The sequence below is a fragment of the Coloeus monedula genome (assembly GCF_965178545.1).
Source record: "Coloeus monedula genome assembly, chromosome: 21".
Lineage (NCBI taxonomy): Eukaryota > Metazoa > Chordata > Aves > Passeriformes > Corvidae > Coloeus > Coloeus monedula.
In genome coordinates, this window is record NC_138801.1 from 7,740,850 (window position 1) to 7,767,803 (window position 26,954).

The 26,954-nt window shown below is 51.7% G+C and overlaps 1 protein-coding gene across 1 annotated transcript in view; it reads left to right on the plus strand.

Moving 5' to 3' along the window:
• The window catches only part of ASTN2 (astrotactin 2), a gene marked incomplete at both ends in the record, with an annotated part of 317,285 nt that overhangs the window by 62,944 nt on the left and 227,387 nt on the right, over window positions 1-26,954 (plus strand). The window contains one exon of the mRNA XM_082295214.1: window positions 16,622-17,006. Coding sequence (XP_082151340.1) covers window positions 16,622-17,006 — 385 coding nt within the window. The remainder of the gene's footprint in view (window positions 1-16,621; window positions 17,007-26,954) is intronic.

Genomic DNA, 26,954 nt, shown 5'->3' on the forward strand with positions numbered 1-26,954 from the left:
AGTCCGAGCTGTTGTTCTAGTAGCTGCTGCTGTGTCCTGGGAACTGGGGAATAGACTTGTCAAACCAGAGAAGTGAAGTGACCTGATTCTTCTCCCCCCTCTGCCCTGTGTGCTGGGAAGGGAGGGATGAGAAGGGCTGTTCAATGCTTGTGTTTCTCCTGTCCCCCCATGACAGGGAGAGAGCGGTTCATGTGAGCATCTCGGCAGCCTCGGTGTGCTCTGCAGGGAGGGCTTAGAGACACAGAGAGATTTTTCAACCCAGCTGCTCCTGCCTTAGGATCCCGCCTGCTTTGGATTTGGCTGCGTCTATCCCTGTATCCCCCACCCAGGAGCTGGCACCTCGTAGGGGAAGCACTGGGTGCAGGTGAGCAGGCTGTGCTCCCAGGGCTGTCTCCAGCATCCCAAGTGTTGCAGGGACAGCTGAACCTGCACAGGTGGCTGGTGCCCAGCTCGCTGATGTGATGCACAGCCAGCAGGTCAATGACAGTCGTGTGCTGTGTGTCTCTTTGCCAAAATGATCACATTTCACCCAGCAGTGCCTTTGCTGATGTCTGTGTCTCTGCTGGCGTCCAGGCTCCCTCCTTTGCAGGCTGGAGTGTTTTCCCATCACCTGTTGGGCTGCAGTGGCTGGGTGGGGCTGTACACCCCTCCTCAGGTGAATGCCCCCTTGCTCGGCTGTCACCCTGACAGGGTGTGTGTGTGAGTGCTGCCCTCAGACTGTTCTGGGCTGGATGGCCGGGGTTGTCCCCATGCTCTTCTGATCGGTCTCCTTCCTTCCCTTCTCTGAAAAAAAGGTTAATTAAATATTGGCCTCATCCTGTCCTTTCCTGAGATGCTGTGATTCTCCAGCAGCAGGTTCTCACCCTTGGTACCCTCTGGGTGCTGGTGAGCTCCTTCCTGCACAGCATCCTCAGCAGAGGAGCCACCTCCATGGGGTCTGCTGCATGTGCTGGGGAGGAGAGAGGTTCTCCACCACCTTGCCTTTTTGGGCCATGAAATTTTGAGGAAAAATCTGTTTCACCCCCATGCACTCAAGGTTGCCAGCACAAGTGTGCACCCAGCAGCATTTATCTCTGTGGGTTTGCTGGGAGTGAGTGCAAGGTCCTGCTTTTGGGGCTCCATGCAGCAGCGGGGGTGCAGGGAGGCTGTGCAGAAGTGCTCCTTCCTGCCTGGGAAGCGGGCACTGGGGGCCCTGCTCTCCCTGTGCTGGCTGGGGGGTGTGGGGAGGGTGATGGCTTTGTCCTGGCCACTGAACAAAGCGATGGCCCCAGGTTGTGTCCGCTCACCTCCTGCCGCAGCTCCATCCCCGCAGCTCGGACACAGCAAAACAAGTAGTGTGGGGTTCTTTCTTTCCTTTTAAAACTTTTTTTTCCCCCATGTTCTTCCTCCTTGGCATGCAGGTCAGCGGGGGGAGGGAACCTTCAGCCAAGCTCTCCATCACATGTCTCTTGTTATTTTTTCCCCACTGCTGCCCTTGCCAAGGGAAGGACATTGTAGAGCTGCTGAGACTGGCAGGGGCTGTAACACTGCCTGCCAGTAGCCTCGGAGTCTGAAAAGACTTTGGAAATCCAAGCTCTAAATTAGCTCCCAAATCATCTTCTTCCCTTTCTCAGGCTGGAGAGCCCTGCAGAGCCAGCCCCAGCTCCCCATCTGTCGCGGGGCTCCCCAGGGAGCAGCCGGCTCTGCCGTGGGGCTGGAGGGGCTTGGCCTGGAGAGCACAGCACGACGCTCCCGTGGGGACAGCAGGAAGAGGCTCAGCATGGGTGGCTCAAGGCAAGCTGGAGCACTCCAGGGACAAATTCCTGGTGTCCCTCCTCCCAACATTGCCATGCTGTCCCCCTGCCCAGCTCCCTCCTGGTATAACCAATTGGGAAGTGTGTTGGGGCTCCTGGCTGTGGTGCTGGAGGGCAGGAGGGGAAGCACAGAGCTGAGGAACATCTGCTGACAGCCTCCCAGGGGAGATGGGAGCCCCATCCCGTGCTTACCCCAAGGATGCTGCTGAGAGCAGCCAAGGTCATGGCACCGTTGCCAGCACACAGGGCCGGGACATCTGGGGCTGGCAGAAGCTGGAGGAGGGGGGAGCAGGAGGCGTGCTGGCTGTGTGTCTGCTGGGGAAGGGGACAACCTGTGCCCTGGCCAGCTGTTCCCCTCAAGCACTTCATTTCTGCCCTTGCCAGGTCAGTGGGTGAAGGCAGCAGCTGCAATGAGATGGGAGCAGGAGCAGCTCTGTGTCCCTGTGCTCTGCCTGGGCACGATATCCGCAGGGCAAAGCTTCTCCCAGGGCCTTTGGAGAGAGGTGGTTTTGGAGCAGCTGGGCCTGGGGAGCAGCTTTGCTCTCAGTGCTGTTTGGGCACGGCTGTGTCTCAGAACTTTGTCTTTGCTTCTGTTGTCACCTCTTGAGAGAGAAAAGGGAAGGGCTCAGCTTTGCTGTGTCTCCTGGAAACTCAAGCTTCAGCTCCACAGATGCCCTGCGGTTCTGCATCCCCCCGGCACTCTAGCCTTCACGCTGAATGCAAATTGCTCTTTAAATGTCTCTGTAGGTGGATTTTAGCACTCAGGTGCTGCGGGCAGAGCACAGGTGTCACAGCTGATCTGCTCTGCTAACCCCAAACCATCCCCGAAAGGGCTCTTGTGCCATGGGGCTCTTTGCATCCCGCCTGGATTTGCCTGTGGGTGAGGATGACGATGCCTCCCCGGAGGACGGAGCATCACCAGGACATGTTGCTGTGTTGCTGTGGCCCAGGGAGGCCGGGCTGCTGCCGCCAGCATCGCTCCTTCTCCGGGCCCTTGGAGGTGGCACGTGCGGGGGAGAGGGAGCGCGAGCTCCACAGAGCTGCCTCGGGCACTGAAGTCTGTCCGCTTCGTCCTAACAGCAGCTACCTGGGGAAATAGCAGAGGAAAATTCCACTTCTACAGCAGCGTAACTTGGGTTTTGTATTTTTTTTTTTTTTTTTTTAAGGCTCTGTCAGGCTCCTGCTCTCACCCCCTCCCCGTGCTGTGCAGCCAGCTCTGAAGCAGAAGTGATATTTTCTGCCAATGCAATGATTAGCCTTTCTGCTAATGACCCACGAACAGTGTCCAAAATAAATGAGCCCAACCTGCTCATCTTATTAGCCAAATGATTGCATAGAAAGAGGAAATATCTGCAGAAACAGCTTAGGCAGCTGTAATTTGGAAGCGTGGAGGAGTCACTGCTTGAAGTATGGAGAGGAGCCATATGTCTTCAAAAAGCTGGGAGAGCTCCTGTGTTATTGGGGTGCTTCTGCTCACTCCCTGCTCCCCCTTTTGTGAAATAATTGTGCAGGGCTGGAGCTGTGGCTGTGCTCAAATTCTGCTGGCTCCTGGGGCTGGAAAGCTGCAGACAGGTAGATACTTCTCCTCCTGTCTTCCTTGTCTGGTTTTTGGCTTCCCATGTCCTGTAGATGACAGGCAGCAGCAGTGGGATGTTGGTCAGGAGAGCAGCTGATGCAGTGGCCAGTACTGAGCTGTTCTTGTGTCCTTCAGGCTCTTCCCAAAGCACTTGGCAAGGCTGTGGAACATCCTTGTCTGACATGGGGAGGGATGAGGAGCAGAAAAGGGAGAGGTGAAGGCGAAGGGGGTTTCTGCAGAGAAGGGAGGTGAAGGGAGTCTTGTGATCCCCCTCATAGATCATGGTGATACTGAAGTAAAACAAGAGTTTGCTTTGGCAGGGATTTCAGGCTTTGTGTAAATGCAAGAGAGAAATGGGGCTGGGTGCAGGAGAGTACAGCATGAGGATGGGGGAATATGTGGAGAAGCTGGAGGGCTGAGTGTGAAACCCCTCCTGATTTTGGGAACAGCTTGACCTTCTCTGGGGCATGTACTCAATTTGAAAGGTGGGCTGTCTCCCCAGTTGCTGCATGTGTGTCTCAGTAGGTGTCTTGCCCGCAAAAAGGCCTGTCCCTGAGTGAGGTGACAGCAGTGTGGCTGTCCTGGAGAAGGGCTCTGGAGCTGAGACAAGCCCTGGAAGCTTGACCGTGTAGCCTTGAAGCTGTATCACATCAGAGGATGCACACAAGCTCGTGTCTTGTATAATAGCAGAGAAAAAACACACTTGATCCTCTTGTCCCCTGGAGGGCAGCTGGAGACCTGGCTAATGATGCACCAGCCCTAAAAAATGCTGAGGGGGGTGAGGTCATCCTCTTCCAGAACCCTGTGTTCAGGCCATGTGCTTCCCTGACCTCTGTGGCACAGCTGAGGTGAGTTCCCATGTGCCTGTGCCCTTGTTCAGCATCTCAGCTCGTGGGGTCCCCTCAGTCCCTCTGAGCATCCCACCAGGATCCTTCAGCTGCTGGCTATGACCAGAGCTCTCCATGAATATTCCACGTCTCTGTTCATGTGTGTGCATGTATATCCATGAAATATAAACTCCATGTAACTATGTGTATATTTATTTTTTACTGAGCTGGGTTCTGAAGGGTGTCATGCACAAGAATAAGAACCACGACTTTAATTTTCATTTTGATTACATTCATATGTAGCTATTTCATTGCTCTTTTCTGTTTTATGCAGACAAATTCTGCTTTGGACTTCTTTCTTCCTTTCCTAATTAGTGGGGGAATTGCTAATTGTGCATTTTTTTTTTCCTATGAAGTTTCGGGTTTAAATGATTATCTATGTTTGGAAAACATCCTGACAATGCAAATATTGAAAACTGGAAGATGGAGTGGATGAGCCAATGACCGTGGCTCTCCTTGCACCTCTCCATGTCTTTCAGTGTGCTGAACCTCCAGGAATGCTGTCCTCAGTCCCTGGGGCTGGGAGGCGGCCGAGACAGGTGTGGGTGTGGATGGAAGGTTCACCTGCACGCCCCAGGCTGCATGAGTGTATTTGATAACTTTTCCTTGTTGCTCTATTAAACAAGTTTTTCAGGTTAATGCTCAAGGGGTTTGGCTGTGCAAGGCATGACTGCAGAGTGGGTTTTGTTTCTTTGGTTTTTGTGTTGCCATTTTTGGATTGTTCGTTTTTGGGTTGTTTGGTTTTTTTAAGTGGGGGAGTTGCTTCTTCATACCCCAACCCTTCCACACGTGCCAGCCCTGTCAATGGCACTGCCATCCGCTGGGACACTCAGAGGAGCACTTCATTCTCAAGGGTTTTGCGGGATGAACATTTGCTTTTCTCTAGGATCTGTGGAGTGGAAGGGATTTGGAGCGGTCATTGAATCCACCTCTGTGCCCTCGGGCAGGATCAATAACCCTTTGTCACTGGTGATGGATGTTTCTCTGTCCTGTTCTGCAAGAATTCCCGGTCCTTGTGGGCGGTTGTTTCTGACACGGATCAGGGACGAGCAGCCACACCAGCGCTCTGCCTCCAGCCCAGCTTTGCCACAGCCGAGCATTTTGGATAACTTTTGCAGTGTTTGGACTGATTTAAATGAGCAGGCGGTTTGAGGTGATGGATGGAAACCCTTTTCCTGTAAATGTTTTGCTCTGAGGATTTTGCTGCAGGTCTCTGGCTCCTGGCAGCACGCAGGGATGCAGGCTGGCATCCCCCCAGGGCTACAGGGGTGGAGGGTGACCAGAGCTGCTGCTTTTGAAGAGGAGGGGTCTAAACACATCTATTTTCAAGCTGCCCTCTGAACATTGGGTAACACCTGTGCTCTGTGATGCCACCTCCCTTCCTCTCTGTCCAGCAGCTCCTCCCTGCAGGGACAGGGACATTTGGTGTGTGAGGCAGGGACGTGGATTGCTGAGGCTCTGTGTTCTGGGATTTCATTCCCTGGAGCTCCTGTTTGGTCTGTGCAAGACACATTCAGCCTCTGGTTTTAAAACCCACACCCCTGTCCAGCTTGTGTGAGAGCACCTGCTCTTAGAGCAGTAACAGTGCTGCTCTTCTTTCTTCCCAGTGCACTCTACTGCATTTATCCTGGGATTTATGGATTTATTCTCATCCCACTCCCATGCAACAGGGCAGGGGCTGCTCCCTGAGGGAACTTTTCCAAGGGCTTGTCCAAGGATCACAGCCATGGACCAGAAAGGCTGAACCACCAAGTTTCCAGTGCTCTCTGTCTGTAGCACAAAGTAGAGACTCCGTTCTTCTTTTGGCTTCCTTTGTTCTGTGGGAAATTACTCTGGTGTGGTGAAAGACTGAAAAGAAGGTCAGATGCTGAGTACAACAGCTGAGCCCCTGGGGAGCAAGAGGCTTTTTGTTTGGAGCAAGGGGAGGGTTTGAAAAGCGGAGGAGCTTGTGCAGGTCAGTGCTGGCTCTCGAAGGGCGCTGCTCTCCACCCCGGAGCTCCCTCCTCTCCTTGTCAGCCAGGTGAGTCTCTCCAGGAACACACACAGCTGGATCTTCATCTCCCATTCATTCTTCCCTCTCAGGCCAAGCTGTTTCTTTTGCAGGGCTCCTTTGAAGATGGGAGCATTGCCTAAAATGGGCTTAATTTAGATTAGATGTGAGCTCAGGCCAGCCGGCAGGACAGGCACCACATCAAGGAGATGGAGCTGGGTGGAAGTTGTTTTCCTGCCTCCTACAGGCTAAAAACAAACTGCTGGGGGATGCCTGTGCATGGTGGGGGGTGGTTAGCAAAGTAAAGCTTACCACTCAAAAACAAGGAGTGGAGAGGAGCTTTGTAAGCCCAGAGGTGTGGGCAGAAAGGTTTTATTAGCTCCATTTGAAACATTTTGTCTTGATTCCCGTTTAGCTGTGAAATCTAACTTCATTTTAGCTTTAAATTTAGATTTTCAAAACAGGCCTGTCAAATCAGTAAAAGGAAATTTGATTAGAAAATGGCAGAAGGATTGAGGTCTTTGTTTTTCTCTGTTCACAATTTGGCTCCATGTTTGCTCTTAACCAAAAATACACCATTGGGAGAGTGGGTTTTAGCTGGTCAACACTTCCCAATTGTGAGGAAAAAAATAGGGAGGAGAGATGGAAAATTCCTGCCACTAGTTCCCCAGTTGCCGCCCCTTGTCTGGGACCTGGGGAGTCAGGCTGTGGGGCCAGGGCTGAGGTGACATTAGTGGTGACACAGGGACTGGAGGGGATGGGGGTCACAGAGGAGCGGGATGGCTGTGTGCCTTCCCCTGCTCTCTCCTGAGGGCTGCCATCCCCACGTCTGGCTTCAGCTGTTTGAACTCCCCAAGGACATCAGGGGCTGAGGCTCTGAGCAGCTTCAGGAGCCTGGGTTAGTGGGGGATGCTTAAACCTGGGGGCTGCTAGGCTGGTTTGGGGTGAGGTGCAATGAGCTCTGCCCATTAACCCCAGTGCCTTGGTGTTCCTGTTGTCTGTCCCAGGCTGGGCTGGTGGGAACACATTCCAGAGGGAGGACGAGGAAGGAGGATGAGCAGTGGAGTTAAACACTGGCTAATAAGAGCCAGGGGAGGGCACGGGGCTGGAGAGCCAGGAACTGCGGTCCCAGTGCCCAGCAGAGCTTCCAGGGGGATGAGGGAGCTTTTGGGGTTGGAGGAGCAGCTTTGCTTTCTCAGAGCCCTGTTTGAAGCCTGGGAGCAGTAATGGGATGTCAGGCTGGCTCCAAAGTGGCCATCCTCACCTGGTCCCTGTCTGCTGCCAGGGGTGGAGCTGGGATCTGCTCCGCAATTATTCACAGATGCTGCAATTAGGCTGGAGACACAGTGTCAAAACCCTGATGGCAGTCCCGGTGTGTGCATGGGGAGGGGGTTATTAGCCTGTTGTTATCCATTTACCCAGATAGCCTGGCTAATCAGCTTTCAGATGGGGAGAATTAATTGGTTTCGATTGGAGCACCAGGCATATTTAATTGAAATGAATCCTTTCCCACTTCCAAACGGGCACTTTCTCAGCTGCTGCTGGCTGGGGAGGGGGGCTGCAGCCTTTCCACCATGACCCTCATGGTGTGGTGCAGCTGAGCGGGGTGAAGCAGCTGTAACAGCCATGCCCTGCAGTCCCCGCTCCATCTGGGAAGGAGCCCCTGTTTCTCCATCCGTGCATCCCACTCAGATACACTCCAAACCCTCTGCTTCCAGCTCGGACGGAGAGTGAGAGTCTCAGACTGTCTCAGCCCCTTGCAGCATACCAGGGAGCTTGGGAGGTCACCTCGGTGGCACCCAGGTGGCATCGCTGCCATGCTGCCACCTCTGCTTTCCTCCTGTTGCCTTTGATGTCCTGCATCCATACAGAAAAAAAAAAAAGGACTTGAATTTCAGGAGTTTGGGGAAGGGGGCTGTCGCCAGGGTGTGCAGAGCTCTTCAGAGCTGGGGGAGCAAAGGGTCCTTTGGCAGGTGCAAATTCAGCTTTTCCCAGCCCAGTGGCAGGGTGCCCTGTCCTCCCTTCTCCAGAAAAGAGTTCGTTGGTCTTGTGCCCTTCAAAGAACAAGACAAAACCAAATCTGGTGCATTCCCATACTTCAATATTCCCAATCGATACCGTGAGAGGGCTGGGTGAAAAAGGAGCAGTTCCGTCAAGATGTGCTGCAGAACTAAAAGGTTTCTGTGGGCTCGTGTGTGAGCAATGAGTGTGGGAGCTGTGCAGCAGGAAAACCCATCCCCATGGGTTTGTTTTTCCACTGTGCTGAGCCCCGAGGTGGTTTGGAGGCATCACATGGAGAGCTGGGTGAGCTCCATTCTTGTCAGGGAGAGGAAAAAGCCCTGGGAGATGAAAAAGCCCTGAAACACCAGATAAATTTTATCTGTGTGCGAGGTTCCAGTGAAGTTAATGGGAGTTAAGTGTGTGGTTAAGTGCTGTATTTAACTGGGCTCTTAATAATTCCTGCTGGGAATAGCTGTGGTGTTTTGGGAGAGGAGGCTTGTGGGGTTCCTGAGGTCTTAGATCTTTTCTTTAAATCAAAGTCTTGGATCTCTCTGCTCTGTGCTATTTGGGGGGCAGCACAGTTTTCAAATGTATTATCAAATCAGAAATGAAAATTGATGAAACTTCAGATTTGGGTTGTTTTTTCCCTTTGGTGTGGGATGCCCGAGGTACCAGAGGAGGATTCTCCTAGGGTGTGGGGGGGCTGTGGGGTGTAACTCCTGTTGTGTGAGCTACGATGCCAGAATTCCGAAGTACCTTCTGATGCCAAATGCCATGTGGGCACGTGCACGGCGGCTTTATCCCTGATATTGTGTTTGAATACCCTCCCTCTCCTTCTGGAAAGCTGTGGTTTGTGTTCATTCAGTTGTTGACGTTCATTATGCTGAAATGTTTGCACTTTAAATACGGCAAGGCATGGTTTGTTTTTTGTGGGTTGTTGTTTTGGTTTTTTTATTCTTTTTTACACAATAAGCTGGATTGTTCCCAAAAAAACCATTCTGCCAACAAAACAAGCTCTTTTCCTTCATGTCTGTGTGCACAATAGCACCTTCCCATCACCTTCTCTCTCCATAAATTGCTTGAGAAGTCCATAAATAAATGCTAAACCCCTTTTCCAGTCTCTCTCCCGTCTTCACCGTGGGTAGAGCAGCAGCACAACCAATGCAGAGGAGACCTGGTCCATCAGCAGCGTTTGGAGGTGTTTGGCTCTCCAAGAAGTCCCTGTGTTTGTGGTGAATTTTTGCACCTTTGCTACGTTTTCTGGACGAGTGGCCAAGGTCTGGCAGCCCCAAAAGCGGGCTGGTTAATTGAGCAGAACGGGTGTTGTACCGTGTCCCTCTCTGGGGCTTGGGAGCTGGAGGCACGATGTGAATCGTGCTCGTGTTCCCTCACCCGGAGATGTGCATCTCTTATTAGATTATTCTTTTTTCTAATATATGCAGAATATACAGTGGGAACAGCATTAATTCGCACTAATGGTTGTGAGATCCACTGAGAATTAACTGCATTTTTTGCAAATTAGTGAGGAAGCGGATAAACACAATTATTAAAAAAAAAACAAGCAAAGGTACTTTTGCAACAGCAGTACGTGTTTGTCATTTATCTGACAAGTGTTCTTTACTTTTAATTACATTTCATTACTTGCAAGCAAATGCTGCGCTGGCGGATATTGTAATAATCCTCCTAATTTGAGACCTTGCTTTGGCTTTTGTTAAACCTTTGTTCGGAAGGGGTGAGGAGCAGTTGGGTGGGTCAGGGCTCCTGCAGTGGCTCTGACTTTGGGAGGTCCCATGGCAAGTGCCTTCCATCCCTGGAAGTTACTGGTGGTTTTGGTGAAACCAAGCTGAAACTGAACCCTGGAGGACTTTGTTGCTTTGTCACTCTCAGCTGGGAAGGTGTTAGGGCCACACACAGTCAGTTTGTGTGGATTCCCATTCGCCCTTGCCCTGGCAGGAGCTGCCTTTGCTGGGATGTGGCTGTGGCATGGGGATGCTCCCCACCTCAGCTGGGTTCCCATGGGCGATCAGGGTTTGGGCTCTGTGCCGAGGGTGGTGCAGAGAGGGACGTTGTGTCAGGGGTGGTTCTGAGGGACTTTCCTTTAGCTCCCTGTTCCACTGGGAGGTGCTTTTGTGTTGCCACATCCCTGGGCACTCTCAGCCTGCAGCACGTGGTGATCCTGGCCAGTGAAACCTCAGAGACACTTACTGGGGATGAGGTGGCCTCTTTTATTTAAAATCCACGTTCCTTTTTCTTAATTCAAGTGAATTGAATACGGATGACACACAGTTCAGGCGTGGGGTGGAAATGAGCTGAGTGGGATGAACACGTGCAGGGCTCTCTTGTTGGCTTAGCGTGGAGCAGGGATGGGACTCTGTAGCTGAAACTCCTTGGGGGGACAGAAAAGCTTTTGGTTTTGTCTGAGCTTTCTGCTCCCAGGCTGCCCACATTAGGAAAACATGAGCGCAAGCGCAGGAGACCTTATGAATTTTAAAATCTTCCCTCTCTGAGGGCAGGCTCTGGGTTAGCAGGTCAGCCCATTTAGGTGAACCATTTAGCACGCATTAAAATCACAATTTATGCAATCTGCGCCCTGGCTTTAAAAAGAGCCAGCAATCAGGTGCTTAATAAAATCACCTCCAGCCCTCCTCTTTCAGCTCGCTGCAAATAAATGCCTTTTTTTACATAATAAAAATGGATTAGGAGTCATTTTGAATTGTTATCCTAGCGAGATGTGCAGTTCGGGACACGCAGGCATGTTGGCTGTGATTGAGGGTTGTGTGTTTTGGTGCTTGCACACAGCCGGTGCCTGGGAGACCTTTCAAATAAACATTTACTGGAACATCACATCGCATGTCTGAGCGGCACAGAAAGGCTGATTGGCAGGTTCACTCCTTCTTTTGTTTCCCTTCTTGGATGAAACAGCAAAACAAAACTGAGCATGGCTTAAAAAAAGAAAAAAAAATTATATGAAAATGTGACTTGTTGTCTGACTTTTTTTTTGTTGTTGTTGTTGTTGTTTTTAATGTGGAAGAGTCAGAGATTTTAAAGTTATGGTTCCCACAGCAGCTGTAACTCTCATTGCTTGTGTGTGTGTTGTACTTTAAAGGACTGTATGTTCTGTTAGATTTATGCCCTGTGTGTGGATGCACAGCATGGCAAGAGGATCTGCATGGTGCGGATGGAGCTGTCCTGTGGGAACCCTTCCTCAAACCCCTGGGCCACAGGCTGTGCTCCTTGCACCCATTCAGAGAGGGTGGCTCCGGGTGCTGTCACCTCTGGGCAGGGTTAGGTGACACAGTTGGGATAGCAACACCACCACAAGACAGTGCCCCAGTTGTATCTGTGGCTCGGTGAGGTGGTGAGCTGTGGAAAGAAGGGAAAAAAGAGATGTAACACAGTTCTCTTTGGGCTGCAATTCAAGGAGCTGTCCCTGCTCAGCAAAGCGCTGAGGCGTGTGCTTTAGGCTCATGGACTGTAATGGGAATTAAACACATATTTAAAGTTGAGTGTGTGGTTAAGCACCTTGGTGAAGCTGTGCTTGAATGGGGATTTGAAGTGTACAGGGAGAAAATGTTGTATTTTTAGGAGATTTGCCCTGTGTATCATCATTGTCTCTTATAGAGAGAGGTGGGGTTGAGTGGGCTGGTGATCAGGGCAGGATCCAGATCCCTTTGGAGTGCATATGTGTATATATTTTAATCCTGGTGTTTGTCTCTTCCTCTCTAGCCTTCATGCTGGCTTGCTGTCTGTCCCTGGTCCCATCCCCACTGTCTGTCTCAGTTCCCTCAGTTCTGCTCGCTCATCCACGGGCTCATTGCTGGCCCTGCTGCATGTGGGGGTTTGGGCTGTGCATGGAGGTGGGCTCTGCCTGACCTCTCTTTGCGTCCAGGGTCTGGTGGTGCTTTGTGTGCCTGGGTTATCTGGGAGGGGATGATGTACCCGAGATGAAAGATAAGATGCTGTGGAGCTGAAATGTGGGAAAGCCAAAATTGGGGTGAGTGGAATTCAAGAAGGGACCATGGGATCATCTGCTGTGCCCTTGCACAGGGTGCAAGAATGCCCTGAAGCCTCTACTTCTCATTTGAAATAAAGTATGACTTTTCAAAAAAGCATCCAGGCTTGATTTAAAAAGAAAATTAAAATTGACAGTGATGGATAATCCAGTACACCCCTTGGTAAATTTTCCTAGTGTTTAATTACCTTCACAGCCAAAAAGGAAAGAAAGGAAAAGTACACAATGTGAAGAGCCCCGAGGGTTGTGTGGTTATTGCTCATACCTGATTGCTCACCTTAATTCACCTGCTGGGATGATGCAGGGGATGTGGTGCTCCAGCACTGGGGGCTCGTTCAGCCCAGGAAGTGATGGGGTGTCCTTGAGCTGTCCTGGGGGACTGTCCTGGGAGTGATGTCCGGGGCTGTGAGATCCTGCTTCATCCAGCAGCAGGTCACTGGCTATGGGGCTGGTTGCCAGCACAATGTTGGACAATAAATGGCTTCGAGTTAGGAAAGAAAGGGATATTTTTGCCTCAGGACAAAACCTTGCATTGGTGTTGGGAGGAAGGGGCCCAGGTCAGCACAGACTTGAGGGCTGTGCTGTTTAGCACCGGGTTTGCTTTGACCTGCAGAAGGGATGCTGTGGTGTCAGAGCTCTGCCCAGCCTAAACTATCCCCTCCAGCCTGGGACTTTCTTCTGTGACTTCAGCCCTTCTGGTGTGGCAGCTGGAAGACTGTCAGGGCTTGATTTCTGAACTGCTGGGCTGTGTCACTGTGTGACTGCAAGGCTGCAGGGATGGAGGATTCCCACAAGGGATCCCACCGCATCCCCCCACTGTGGGGAGCAGAGTTGGAAAGGCCAGAGGCTGTTGCAAGACAGCTTGTCTGGAGCCCTGAGGAGCAGTGGGACTCCCTTGTCTTTCACTGGTTGGTAGGGCAGGGTGGTGGTTGCGTTCAAAGCAGTGATGCCTCCTCTTGCTGCCCGGAAATTGTTCAGCATCTCAAAGATTCCTAAAGAGTGATGGCCCTCCAATCTAGCAGCTTGGCAGCCTTCAGAATTGTATGAGGGTCCAACCTCTTGGGCTTCAGGGTGGCCTCTCCCATTGATTTTCCTCCTGGGCTTCAAATAAGTCCCAGCCTTGCTGCTCTCACAGCTTCAGCTGTGGCTCTGGTGCCACCAGCCCTGCAGTTCTTCCCACATGTGGCTCGTTCCCACCATCCCTCTTCTCCCCCATCTTCCTTTCCCCATTCCTTCTCCTCCCCTGTGGGTCTTGGCAACACCCTGGTGCTGGTGGCTCCTGCTCGGCCGGCCCAGGGCAGCGGGAGCGTGGCAGGAAGGACATTACGTGGGAGAATATGCATGTTCACAGCTCAGAGGATTAAAGGCCCGTGTTCTTATCACTGCAGAACAGAGTATTATAAATCCAGCCTTAGAATACCAAATCCCCGCGCGGCTTGGCCATTGTTTGGGAATATTAAAAAGCTCGGAGACAGAAATAATCAGTTTCCGAATGACACGTTGTCAAATAAAACATTTCTCATATTATCCCTTCTTTCCCCTTTCTCTCTCCTGCTCCCTCAGTTGGATAATTTAACACGAAAAATAGATTAAAATGAGGTTGGCTTGAATGCCTCCTAAGTTTGATTCTTTTTTTTCCCCCCTTTTCCCCAGGAAGCTCTCCCAGCGTGTGTGGTGTGGTTAAACAAGCAGCTGCTGGCGCAGGGTCAGGGACGAAAGGAGCACATTGGAACTGTGCTGCCTGTGATGAGCCTGTGGTGCTTGCCCTAGGGGCTGGCACGGGCAGCCTCAGCTTTTCCCAGGCAGAGAGGGGCCGTTGTCTCAGTGACTGGCAGAGCAGAGATCTCTGGCTCATCCCCAAAGGATGTGGGAGTTGTAGCTGGGCTGGGCTGGGAACCCTTGGCTTCCTTGAGCCAGCCGTGTCAGTCTTGAGTCAGAGAGGGAATGGCACACCAGTAACCTCTGTGCCTCTATGCCTTCTTGTAGGTTCTCCCAAGCAGAGAGATCTTTATTTAATATGCTAACAGGTTTATTTTCTCCAGGCCATTTCCCAGGGGCAGATATAAGGTGAGCCCCGCCAGGAAGATCCACAGTCCCAGGCCTGCCACGGGTGTCTGAACCCCTTCCTTGGGTCCAGCTGGCACAGCTGCTCCTCCTGCAAGGCTTTCTCTGTCACCCTGACTTTTTCTGAGCATCTGGGATGTCTCTGGTTCTGCTTTTCCATGGAGAGTGAGTGCCTGTGTGCCCATGGGTGCAGAGTGCTCTTCCCTGCAGCCACTTCCCAGTGGCAGAGTGCACCAAGGTGTGAGTGATGTCTAGCTGGGCAGCTCAGGGATTTGGTGGTGAAGGCCTTGGAGGAGATTTTTCTCAGCAATCACATCCATGAGTGTTGTTCTGAAGCCCTTCTGGACCACGAGAACCCTCTCTTTGCTGTAAGGTCTGGCACATGAGCCAGACCTGGTTTTGCAGCAGGGTTTGTTGTGTTGAAGTTTGTGGCCCTGCTGTGTCCTTGTCACCCGGCCTGGCCTCCCTCCTGGTGTGCCATGGTTTCTCTCCTGCAAACTGGATTTCTGAGCAAATGCCAGTGGGTGTGGGTGCCTCAGGCCAGGGAGCTCCTGTGATGCTCTGAGGTCTCCATGCATCAGGCACTGTGCAAATCCAAGGAAACTTGTGTCTGCTCTCTCAGGTTGAGGTGTCCATGCTGGTTCTTGTTTTTGAGCATGGAAGGCCATGATGGGTCCTCATCCCTCTGGTCCTTGAAGTGCCCTGGTACTGCAGGGCATAAACCTGGGCTGCTCACCAAGCTCTGCTCACCAATCCCCTCAGGGATCCCTGAGCCTCCCCTGGACCGTAAAACACCTTTCCTGAAGGTGCGTGTCACACAAATTGGGGAACTCAAGCTGAGCAGTGTCCTGAGCCGCCAAGTCCTGCATCTGTTAGGGACATTTTGCAGGAGAGGAGGGGATCCTGGTGTGGGGGGTGCTGGGCTGGGCCCCTCTCTGTGGCAGGTTGTGGTGCAGGGAAACGTCTCTCCCCCGCTCCAGCTCCGGAGGCCTCTCCCGAGGTACCTCATCCTGTGAACTGCACTTTCCAGTGCTGCCTCCTTCCAGCTGCTCCTGTTCAGGAGTCAGAGCCGTGCTCCGGCTGCAGCCTGCTGCTTTGTACCGAATGCAGAGGGAATATTTTCACACCTCTGCTTTGCTGTAGAGCTCGCTGCAGCTCTGGGCTGTGGCATCCCAGGCGTGCACGGAACGCCTGCCCTGCCCTGGCTGTTCCTGTCGTGCTGCAAAGCCCTGGCCGCTCGTGCTGCTCCTGATTTACATGCCCTGCCTTGCTTGTCTGCCACGGGATAGAATTGCTCCGATGCTGCAGAGATTAAGAGGCTCAGAGCTGGCACAGGTGCAGCTCTTGTGCGTGTAGGGATGAATTTGACTTCCAGAGCAGGCAGAGGCAGGGCTGGCTGCCATTGGTACTTCCTAGCCAGGCTCCCTTGAGAGGACATGCTACTTCCATGTACATAAAGATATTTGGAAGTTTATTTTTTTGTAAAAGGTTTTTATTTTTAATGTTAACATTGTTGAGAGCTGTATTGAATAAAATTTGGAGGGGGGAAGGACAAGAGCTTAGTAGAGAAGGTCTGGCTCTGGAATATGTTGTGCTGTGCCCCCAGCTCTGCAGCTGATCTTGAAGCCACAGGGAAATCAGCCCAGAAATGTTTGAGCTGGGGTAACCATGCCTTGGGAGCATCTCCTGTGAGGGGCCATTTGTTGCACCATCATTTTTGGGAAATATGTGTCTCTGCTAAGGCTTTATTGCTCCTGGGTGATGGCTGGGTTGTTTTAATGAGGTTTTTTCTCCTAAGTGTTGGGATGTGATCATCCTCATTTCCCATCTCCCTGTGTGTAGGGGGCCTGGGGGTCCCAAGGGGTGAGGTGGAAAGAACAAAGTCCCTGGGAGAACGGGCAGAGTTGAGCCAGGGGTGTCACTGTGCTATTCCCAGCTAAAGGCCACTGCTGGCATCCTGCTCTACCTGTCCATGACCTCACACTTGAGAGGTGGTTGCTCCATGAATCTGCCTGTGTGTGGTCCAAGGGGTGTGGATGGAAGGGTGCTCTGGGGTGGTGAAGCACTGGAACATGTTGTTCAGAGAAGCTGTGGCTGCTCCATCCCTGGAAGTGTCCAAGGCCAGGCTGGATGAGGCTTTGAGTGGAAGGTGTCCCTGCCCATGGCAGGGGGGGTGGAATGAGGTGGGCTTTAAGGTCTCTCCACCCATCATTCTGTGATCCTATGGACACTGCAGCATCCCATCCCCCCTCCCTGCACCCCGTGCCCTCCTGACTGTGCCCTTTTCTCTGTCTGCAGGGTGGGCTGATCGCGCTGCTGCTGCTGCTGCTGGTGTTCATGGTGGCCCTGTACGCCCAGCGGCGCTGGCACAAGCGCCGCCGCATCCCGCAGAAGAGCGCCAGCACCGAGGCCACCCACGAGATCCACTACATCCCCTCGGTGCTGCTGGGCCCCCAGGCCCGCGAGAGCTTCCGCAACTCGCGCCTGCAGGCCCACAACTCGGTCATCGGGGTGCCCATCCGGGAAACCCCCATCCTGGACGACTACGAGGACGAGGAGGAGGAGGAGACCCCGCGGCGGGCAGAGCCCAGCACCAGGGAGGATGAATTTGGCAGCCAGGTGACAAGGACGCTGGAGAGCCTGGGCCGGGGCGGGGAGGAGAAGCCTGACTACGAGAAGAAAGGTTTGTGGCTTTTCTCTCTCTGCTCTGCTGGGGAGCAGCGCATTCCCCAGGATATTTTGGCTAATGCACACTTGATTGCTTGCATTTCTTATGTCTGTCGATCAGAAGCTGCTGCACCCGCCTCTGCTTATTGAAATGTTATTATGAGCCATTTAATATTGTTCACCTGCAGTGCACAGTAAAACGCGTTTGAATAAACAAAAGCAAAGCACGTTAGTGCTGATTGTTAGTGCTGTGAGTGACTCCAGCAGCAGCCAGGAAGGGATGTGCTGGCTCGCTCTGTGCAGGGAAGGGATCTTGGGGTGATGCTGAACCATCCTTCCCTTATTGTGTGGCTTGCCAGAAAGACTGAGTAGCCACAGTGGCAGGGATGGGCACAGGGACTCTTTTTGTCTCCATGGAGGAGCCAGGGATAGCCTAGGTGATGCAGTGTGTCTGCAAAGCAGCTCCCTGCCTTTGTGATGGTCATAAGTGGTGGTTGAGGTTGTGTTTCTTCCACCCTTTAAATGCTCTTTACTCTTTCCCCTTTTAAACAAGGTTGTGATGATGGTGATGGTTGTTGTTGCTCCAACAGATTTGGAGGTGCCCAGGGGTCAATCTGCCATCCTCAAGTGCTGCTCTGAGCATGCCTGTTGGCATCCCTTGGTGTGTGTCTGGGGTTACCAGCCCATGGGTTTAAGAGATGTTTTCTCAACCCTCTTCTTAGTGAGAATGAACAAATGAAAGCCTTCGTACATCGTAACTGAGCTACCTTCTTTCTTCTTTCATATTCTCATCTTTGTTTTGCTTTTCGATAAATTATTTAGAGTTGTGTGAGTGGGGAAGACAGCACTAACTGCGTTTCAGTGCTCTTCAAAACAAAATAGCAAACAAGATCTAGAGCAGAATATTAAACTGTCCAAGGGCTTCAGGAACTGGCAGTAGAGAACTTACACAGGCTGAACCCCTTGCCCCGAGCTGGGGCTGCCTGTACGATTCCTGGGCTGGGAGAGATGTTCCCAAATGCTCCCACCAGCTCTGCTTGTGATGCTGTCACCTTGGATTGAGGCAGGTTTGTGCCTTGCCTAGTCTGATCCTTCCAAACTGTGCCAGTTCACCATATGCTTCCTCCCAGATGGGCACTTCTCCCTCTTGGATGAGGCTCTGCTCAGGGAGCCAAGCTATGGTATGTGCTACTTACTCCTCTCTACTGAAGCTGCTTAGAGCCTGGATTGCCCAGGACAAGGTGGCTGCAGTTCAGATCTAGGGTTTTTAGATTGCAGATATAAATATATGTGTTGTGGGCTTTCCACTCTGACCTGGTGACACACACAGGGGAAACGTGGTGGTTCAGACATGCTGCTCACAGGGGCTTTGACCGTACACGAGCAGCAGTCACAGCTGGATTCCTGTGGGGGTGGGGCAGCTGGGGTGGAGGAGCTGCAGCTGATGTGAGCAGACACCAGGTACCTGGAAATGCCCAGGGACTGGAAGCCAGTTGTGCTCAGGCATGGCTCTGCAGCTGGATTGAAGGTGGATGCATTACAGGACACGCAGCTGGAGCATGGCTGTAGTGCAACAATAAGATCAGCCTTTCTCTGGTGCCCAGCTGGCACTGCCAGATTTCATTGTGGTCACTGGGGATGGGCGTGGAGCTGTGCCTGCATGCCAGGGAATCCACCAGCTCCCGTGGGAAAGGCTCTCCTTGGTGCTCTTGCTGTGTTGCCTTGTGATAAGACATCAGCTGGGACTTGTCAGCGGGCTCCAAGCGGTATCATCGTCGGGGCTGTCAGCAGACGCTCTTTCAAGTGTCACTTCCCTGCACTAATTACCAGGGATGGCAAATCCAATGGGATGGAGCAGTTCTGTTCACCCTCCTCTGCCAGTGCTGCAGCTTCCCCCCTGTGCTGGCACCGGTTGATTTGCTGGTGCTGGCTTGTGCTCTTCCATCAGTGGGGGTTTGCCACCCCACGCTTGGCGGGTGTTGGGTCAGTTATCCTTTCCATGAGGAAGACCGTGGGGTTTTTTTATTCACCACTTCTGGATGTATCTGGTCAGGGAATCAGGCAGGGAGTTGCACTGGATGGCTCTGCTCCATCCAGTCCCTGCCCAGGAGGCTTGAGCAGCACAAATGTTTTGCAGATCATGGCTCAGCGAGCCAAACCTTCCTCCCCAGCTCAGGCAGTGATGTGGATGGGAGGAATGCTCCCGTGTGGTGCCGGAGCATCTGAAGTGAATCCCAGCACAAACAAAACACAGGAGTGATGTGCTGAATAATGACGTCTAGCAACAAGCGTGTCTGAGTGATAAAGTTAATGAAATTACAGGTTCTGACCTGATACCAGGCTCTGCTGTGGGGAGATAAACAGCAGGGCAAAGATGAGATGTTTATTTCTCCCTAGCTGCAGTTGTAATCTGGATGCGCTGTGCAGGGCCATTAATGTTATTACTGTTATGCAAAATCATTTTTGACTTGGGGAAAAAAAAAAAAAGGAGCAAAGAAAGAAAAAAATCTCCCAACTGCCTCAAAAATGTAAAGCTGACAAAATTAGAATTGCAGCAGGAGCACAAGCTGACCTGGTGACATTGCACAGAGCCCAGATGAATTTAGACAGAAGAAAAATCCAAGGCAGTTTAGGAAGAAAAGTAGAAAAGTATAGTCTTTTTTTTTTATTAATAATAAAATGAACTGGAGCAAGGCTGGAGGCGATAGCCAGGCTGTCCTAATTATCCAGAAGGATCCCTGGAGCTGGGATGGAGAGGGGGCTACTCTCTCCTCGTGGGTTTGAGTTCTCTCTGGCAGTTAAAAGGTCTCTAGGGCTTTTTGCTCAGTGGGTGTGCGTGGTGCCAAGTGGGGTCTGCTGGTGTGGGGTGCAGTTTCTGGGGTCTTGGTCTTTGCTGGGGAGACCCTCCCTGTCTGAACTCAGCCCCTGTGTGTACACAAGGTTCAGTGACTATGGGAATTGGGGTCAATTTGTGCAGGTGTTGCCCCTTCCTCACCGCCTCTGTCCTCACTTCACTGTGCAGTTTCCAGCCCATACTGCTCATGAGTTCTGCTCTCCTGCCTTTCCCAAGCAGATGGCCTCAAGCTCCATCCCTTTGGGAATTCCTCACTTGCTTTTCTCTTTTAATATACATGGCTCTCATCCTCACTGACACAGCTTCATCCTACAGCAGCGGGAGCCCTTTGCTTCTGTCCATCACGTCCTCTTTGAGGGACTTTGGGCCCCAGTCCATTGCCTGGCACTGCTGCATCCCTGTCTGGGAGGCACTGGATACACAGCGATGGAGTTGGTAAATGAAGGCAAAATCCAGCAAACCTCAGTATGGGATTACCCACAGGTTCCTCAGAAAGATTTTGCCAAACCAAATCTTCTAAGGATCAGTGAGAAACAGAACCTCTGCCTGGTGAAAACTGAGGAGAAATCGGACTTGAAAATCGACTATCTGCAATTCCACTCCTGCAACAAAGGACCCATCTTTATTTCTCAGTTTCTTTCATGTTCAAAAAAAGAACTTTTCAAGCAGGCCTTTGTGCTGGCTTCACAGGCTCTGCAGTCTGGGTATGGCCTCCAAGTCTAGACAGGAGACAGGACTTATTACTGATGGTTCCAATGATTAATGCCATGGGTATATCAAAGGTGTGGTTCTGCACTCATCTTGAATTCCTCTCCTGGGCTTTCTTCTGCCCTGCTGTGTTGGCTCAGGTAAACCTCTGAAGTTTCTCTTACTTAATCCATGGTTGCTTTTCGCTGTAGCGGTAGTGAGATGCTTTTGGGCATTCCTGAAAGATGGTCTGGCTCTTAGAGTGCACCTGGAGATGTGGATCTAGCTCCACTCTGCCACTGCTCTGGTAGCCCTGGTCATGTCATTTAATGGTCCAGCCCTCATCTGGGGGTTGGAGAGGGAGCCAAGCCAGACAGCAGGCAGGGCAGCTTAAGGAAACAGGGAGAACTGCTGATGTCAGGGCTTGTGGTCCCCTCAGCCTCCCAGCCAAGCTGCTCTGGGTGATGATGAAGTCCAGGAGAACTGCGGGAGAAGGGATTTAGGCAGGGGAGACAAATGGCTCTGAAGTAACAGCAAAAAGCAGGGGAAGGATCCTGATGATGGCAAGAGAGCTCTCCCTATGCCCCCTCCAGCACTGGAGTAGCTGTTCTGGTGGCCACATCTCAGTAGTGTTTTTGCCTTCCAGTGGAGACTCCTCCAGGAAGAGGGGTAAGGCAGTGCTCTGGCTGGAGGGCAGGATGTTGGGGCTGTGGAAAGGGACGTGTTGGGGGCTGAGCTGTGCAAGAGGAGGGCAGATAGTTAAGCTGTTCCCTAGAGCAGCCATTCATTGCAGTACCTGAGCTCTGCAGTGTCTTGGAGATGAGATTTAGAGATGGGTGTGAGTTGGGGGCGATGCCCTCACCATGGACAGGTGATGGTGTTGCTCTCCACATTGGAGGAGGAGAGCACACAGGAAGGAGATGTCTGGCCTGATAATGATGTCCCTGAGCTGCCTGCCTGGTGTCCCTGAGGGGACACTGGTGTCTGGCTGGGCTCATGGCTCTGCCAAGGTGTGCCATCCCTGGTGCCCGTGCTGGGGCTGGGAGCCACCGTCTGCCGCTGGCTCGGGGAGTCAGATGCAGTTCCACCCTGATTCCCAGCATTAACCAGAGGCTTTCTGAGCCTTTAATAAATAAAATGATGGCTTAACGTTTGCTGCGGCTGGAGGCTAAAATGGGACAGTGCGTCAGGCCAGCATCTGATGTGTCTTGGGGCCCTTCTTTCCAGTGACCTGATGGGATCATGACCCTCTTTGTACGTGATCAGCTTTTCCCAGCTCTAATCCCCGCCAACTCCTTCTGTAATTTACAGGGACCTTTGAAAATGTATATTCTCATAGCCTGCCAGTGAAAAGTGTTTTCTTGCAGCCCTCTAGTCCTGTCTGTAAAAACAGCTTCAAATTTCAGCTATAAAGAAATTTAAAAAAAAAAAAAAAAAAGAGGAGGGGGCTTGACAGGGTAGGAATTGACTCCTAATTCAGAGAAGCGCTTCCAGACACGCTTAGGTAGTGTCTCTAGTTAATAGAGACGTTTAAGATGTTTTCAAGTCCAGCAGGCTCAATTGTAACTGATCTGAACGCGTTAATGAAGGGAATGAGGGCCCCAGTTAGAGAGGTTACACCAGGCGTGCCACTGGGTCCTTGGTTCTCTGGTGATGCCAGCTCAGGCTTCAGTGCAGATTTGAAAATGTCCTGACCTGCCAGGGAAAAGCTGTGCTTTGCAGAGATAAACACAGTCATAATTAATATATTAATATAGTAACTGCCATTGGAGATCTCAGTGGAGAGGCGCCAGGCTGGAGTTTCAGGTTTGTTTTGATCATCCCATTGAACTGGATACCTCCAACCCAGATCTGGGTTGTCCTCCCCAGTGTGGGGGAGGGAACGGTGGTGCTGTGGGACATGGTCCCCCTCCCTTACACCCCCAAGAAAGTGCATCAAAGCAGCATCACGGATGTGTGGGAGCATGCTCAGGTCATCTCTCCCACAAGAGCCATATCCAACATACTTCTGCCTCTAAGAGTGGCTCAGAAGGGCCAGGGAAGCTCCTGGGGTCTGGGGCCTTCCTCTGGACCTGCAGCCCCCTGGCTCATGGGTTTGTGGCCCATGCTTAATGACTAATTAAGGTTTAAACACCTAGGGTCAGCCAGGGCTCTTCTGGCTCACGGCAACTGTTGCTGTGGAGAACAGGCTGGTGGGGTGGGCTCCTGATGTGTTTTATTGTTTCTCTCCCCTCTCTTTGCTACAGCCCACTCATTAATGCCATGAGACAGAGGAGGGAAGAAACAGTTGGAAAAGCAGCTTTGAGTGGTGCCATGGGGACTGGAACAGAAACAGGGTGGTTTCTTATGCCATCCTGAAACATCCTGACAGGATGCTGCATTTGTGAAGTCCTGCTGCTTTGCAAGGCGTGCGCTGGTCTCATCATGACACTCCATAACATCCCATGTTGAAGAAATACCCTGCTTGTCCCCTCTTCCAGCCACAGCTGGGTGACTTCTGGCTCCTCAAGTCAGCAGCAGCTCTTGAGCGAGGAGTTTTGTGGAGTTTGGTGGGGCTGCAGATGCCCGGTGCGGATGTCATGGCAGTTTCATGTGCAGTAGTCCTGATTCCCCAGGTGTCCAAAGTGTTTTCCATCCAGGCGAAATCACAAGCTCACAGAAGATAAGCTGTGAAGTGTTGGCTGTCCAAGGAAAATAAGCCATCAGGAAGTATATTTATATAAATGCCAGGCGTGCATTGTTCATCCCTTTGTGTATCACTATGAATGTTTGATAAAGCACTACATTATTTAAAGGCATAGCTGGGCTGTGGGACAGTTGTTGACCAGGATTAGCTTCAAGATGACTTTTTTTTATCTTTTTTTTTTTTTTTTTTTCCTGATGGAAAGTCTAAAAAAAATAATATGATGCTGTTTACTTGCCTTGGGGGATCTCAGGTGTCCTTGCCTCTCCTGAGTTTCTCCTCTGGGTTGTATTTTGCAACCACCTTGTGTGCAGTGCAGAGGACCTGGGAGAGCTTCAGCTCGGGCCAGGGCTGTCACTGAATCCTGGAATGAATGGTTTGGGATGAAAGGAACCTTAAAGACCATCTGGTTCAAACCCCTGCCGTGGGCAGGGACATCTTCCACTAGACCAGGTTGCTCGTGGCCCTGTCCAACCTGATTTTCAACACTTCCAGGGGTGGTGCTTCCATGGTATTGGCATGGAGTGAAAACCTGTCACTGGTTTCTGAAGTCAGGCTGATCAGAAGAGGATGTGGGATGAAGGAGAACAATCCCACAGTGTTCCCCATTTCTACTGGAAGTGTATAGAGGCTGGTTAGGACTCAGCCCTTGGGATGCAGAGCTCAGAGCTGAGGCTGCTCTGGATCCTGTCACCTGAGCAAGTGATGGGTTTGTCTCAGACCACGATACTCAGCCCTTCTTCTCCTTGGCTCCTCGTGGCATTGTGGCTCCACCAGTCGGCATGTGGAGATTTTCCCCCATCATTCCATCCCAGACTTGTGGGTTTTATGGGGAAGGGATCAGGGAGGGCAGCTGCGACACCAACTCTTCACTCTGTTTGTGTGTCCCCTTCCCATCGGTTGTGTTTTACCTGGCTACAGCACCGAGACGGTTTTGTCAGCTGGCTCCTAAGGAAGATGGATTGAGGCTGGGCACCTGTGCTGATACTGGGTCTGCAGGCACCTTCCAGCCCCATTTATCATTAGGCACTGACCTCCCTGAAGGACCAGTGGGAGAGGAAACTTACTAACAAGGTGCTTCAAATCAATCCTTTCTGATGGCTGAGTTACGGCATTTGCTGCGACTCTCCCACTGGGTCCTGTGAGTGTGGCAGTGCTCAGCCTCACTTCTTTACCTGTGTGGCTTGGAATGGCTTGGTTTTGATATCCTGGGCTTTCTGGGTGTTCCTATTACTCCAGGTCTTCTCCTGAGCCAGCAAATCAGCTCTCAGCTCATTTTTCCCCTGCCTGCTGCCTCCACCCATGTGCTGCCCAGTGTGGGAGGTCATTGGTCCTTTTGCTGCTGCTTTTGGAGCTGAAGCTCCTGGCCACGTTGAGAGATTTTGGTAGTTTGTCCTTCTCCTCTGGGTTGGCATCTCTCCCTCGTTCATCCTGGCAGATGGCACGGCATTGTCAGTACTGTGAAAAATGTCACCTTGTCCGCTGGGCAGAGGAAATGTATTTTCTAACTAAAAAGTTCATTCTGCTGCTGAGTTCATGCTGCTGAGCGGGGGGGTTGGGTAGTGGTGGAGACTGGAGAGGGGCCACTGTGCCACATTTCCCACCCACAGTGGCTGTTCTGGAGCCCTGTCCTGCCCATGCCCATCCTTTGGGCTCACACTCACTTGACACATGCCAAAGTGCTGCTGCATGCAGGCTCATCCCCCAGCAGCAGCTCCTCAGCCATGTGGGGATGGGACTTTCCTGCCCTCGGTGTGTCCCTGCCCCAGCTGGCTCCGTGGGGCAGCGTCTCCTCTGGCTCTGAGGAGCTGCAGGAGCTGTGTGGGGGAGAGAGGGAGCTGGAGGTCAGCGCTGTGCTCTCAAGCCTGTGTCTCTCCTCCATGCAACATTAGCCCAGACTGTTCCGTGTGCCCATTAGCACCAAATCGAGAAGCTTTCTCCAGAGTGTTCTTATTTAACTTTTCAATTATTTGATAACTTGAGGAGCATTAGCTGATACCGAGGGTCTGCCCATCTTGCCTCATCCTCTCTGCTCGCTGTTTAGGCAAGAAAGTTATGATATCTCATAAAAAACCCTGAGTTAAGGGTTTTATTAGAGCCGAGAAAATGGGAAATGGAGTCTCCATTGGACTGGACCTCCTCAGTGCTGGGGCAGGGGGAGATAGGGCAGCACCCCACGGCCAAAGGTTTTTCCTTGCAGGAGAAATGGGATAAAAAAAAAAATGCCCTGTACATGTTAGGGGAGGGGTGTGCTAGAAAGTCTTTGCCCCGTGGAGGAGCTGAGGGTTTCCTGGACAGAAACAGCTCTTGGGAAGGTCAAACCCAGCTGGAGCAGCCCCAGGAGAGCAGGGACCCATCAGCTTTTGGGAGGTGCTCTCCAGGCAGAGCTGTGAGGTGGAGGCGGGACTGTCGGGCTGCGGCTCTTCAGCGTTTGATCTTTCCTAATATGTTTATAATTACATTGCATTATCTTAATTACCAACAGGAGAAGTGGGGGGAGTGGTGGGGAGGGAAGGGAGGAAGGTGAAGAGGCAGGGAAGGTGCAGGGTGACGAGTAACGCGCAGCCTCCATCCGCAGGGCCGCGACTGCGGTTGGAGTTGGAAATTATGCTATTAATACAATGCTTATTCATTTCCCATCATAAAAAAATGGGAGCACATTCCGAATGAAATTAACATTCCATGACATTTTCCGGTAATCGGTGAGTTTGCACACATGAGTGGAGGCAATTAGCTGGGAAGCGACTGAGCGCCGTGACTGGAGGGAGGATGAAGGAGGATCAGGGCAGCTGGTGCTGGGTGGGTGCTGCCGTGGGCTCTGCCCGTCCCTTTCCGGTGGGATGGGGTCCTGCCAGTTCCTACTCACCCAGCTGCAGTGAGGATGGGAGCTGCAGATGTTCTCTCCTGCTCTCTGCAGGTGGGGGGAATGGCAAAGCTTGGCAATAAAGGAGAAAAGCAAAGAGTGGGTGCGTGTCCAGAAGGGTTTTGGGGTGCCCTGGAATCCCTGTCCCCACTGCAGGATGCTGCTCTCCATCCCCCTCCCACTGCACACCATCCTTTCCCGGCATCCCCTTTCCCGTCACGCTCCTAAAGCTTTATTAGAACCCAATGGAGACTTTTTCCCTGATTTGTTAAACTACTGAAAACTTCTGATCCTATCAGGACTTTTTTTTCCCTGCCTCGTACCAGATAAGGGCTGTGCTGGCTCCGAGCCCAGAGCTGAGGGTGGCGGAGAACGGGGTAGGGAAGCAGTCATCTCATGAATATATGAAGGAGGAAAGTACATTTGTTCAGTTTCCTTCAAAGGAGACATCTTGAATAAAACTTTATCTCTTCTTCTGCTTCCCTCCCCCTCCAATTTGCAATTGAAATCAGACTTTTGTGTACAAAGATCTATTTTTACAGTGAGAGATTTATTAATGTATATAATAATCTATTAATGTATTAATAGCGGTGTATTAATAGCTATGTATTAATAGCTGTGCTAAAAAAATGTATACAGACTCTATTTTAAAACTCAACAAAAAGAGCCAGGAGAGAGAAAAAGGGAAAAAAGTCGACATGGAATACAAGGCTGTTTTTCAAAATGTGCCTGGGTTCCTCTCTCCCTCTGTTGCTGTGTGTGAGAACCCCACTTTGTAAAGGGCTTTTTGGAGAAGGATTGGTCCTCCCTCGTGCTGTGGTGGCAGGGCAGGGCTGGGGGCCAGCTGTGACAGAGCACATGGTGCCATGGGTGGCAT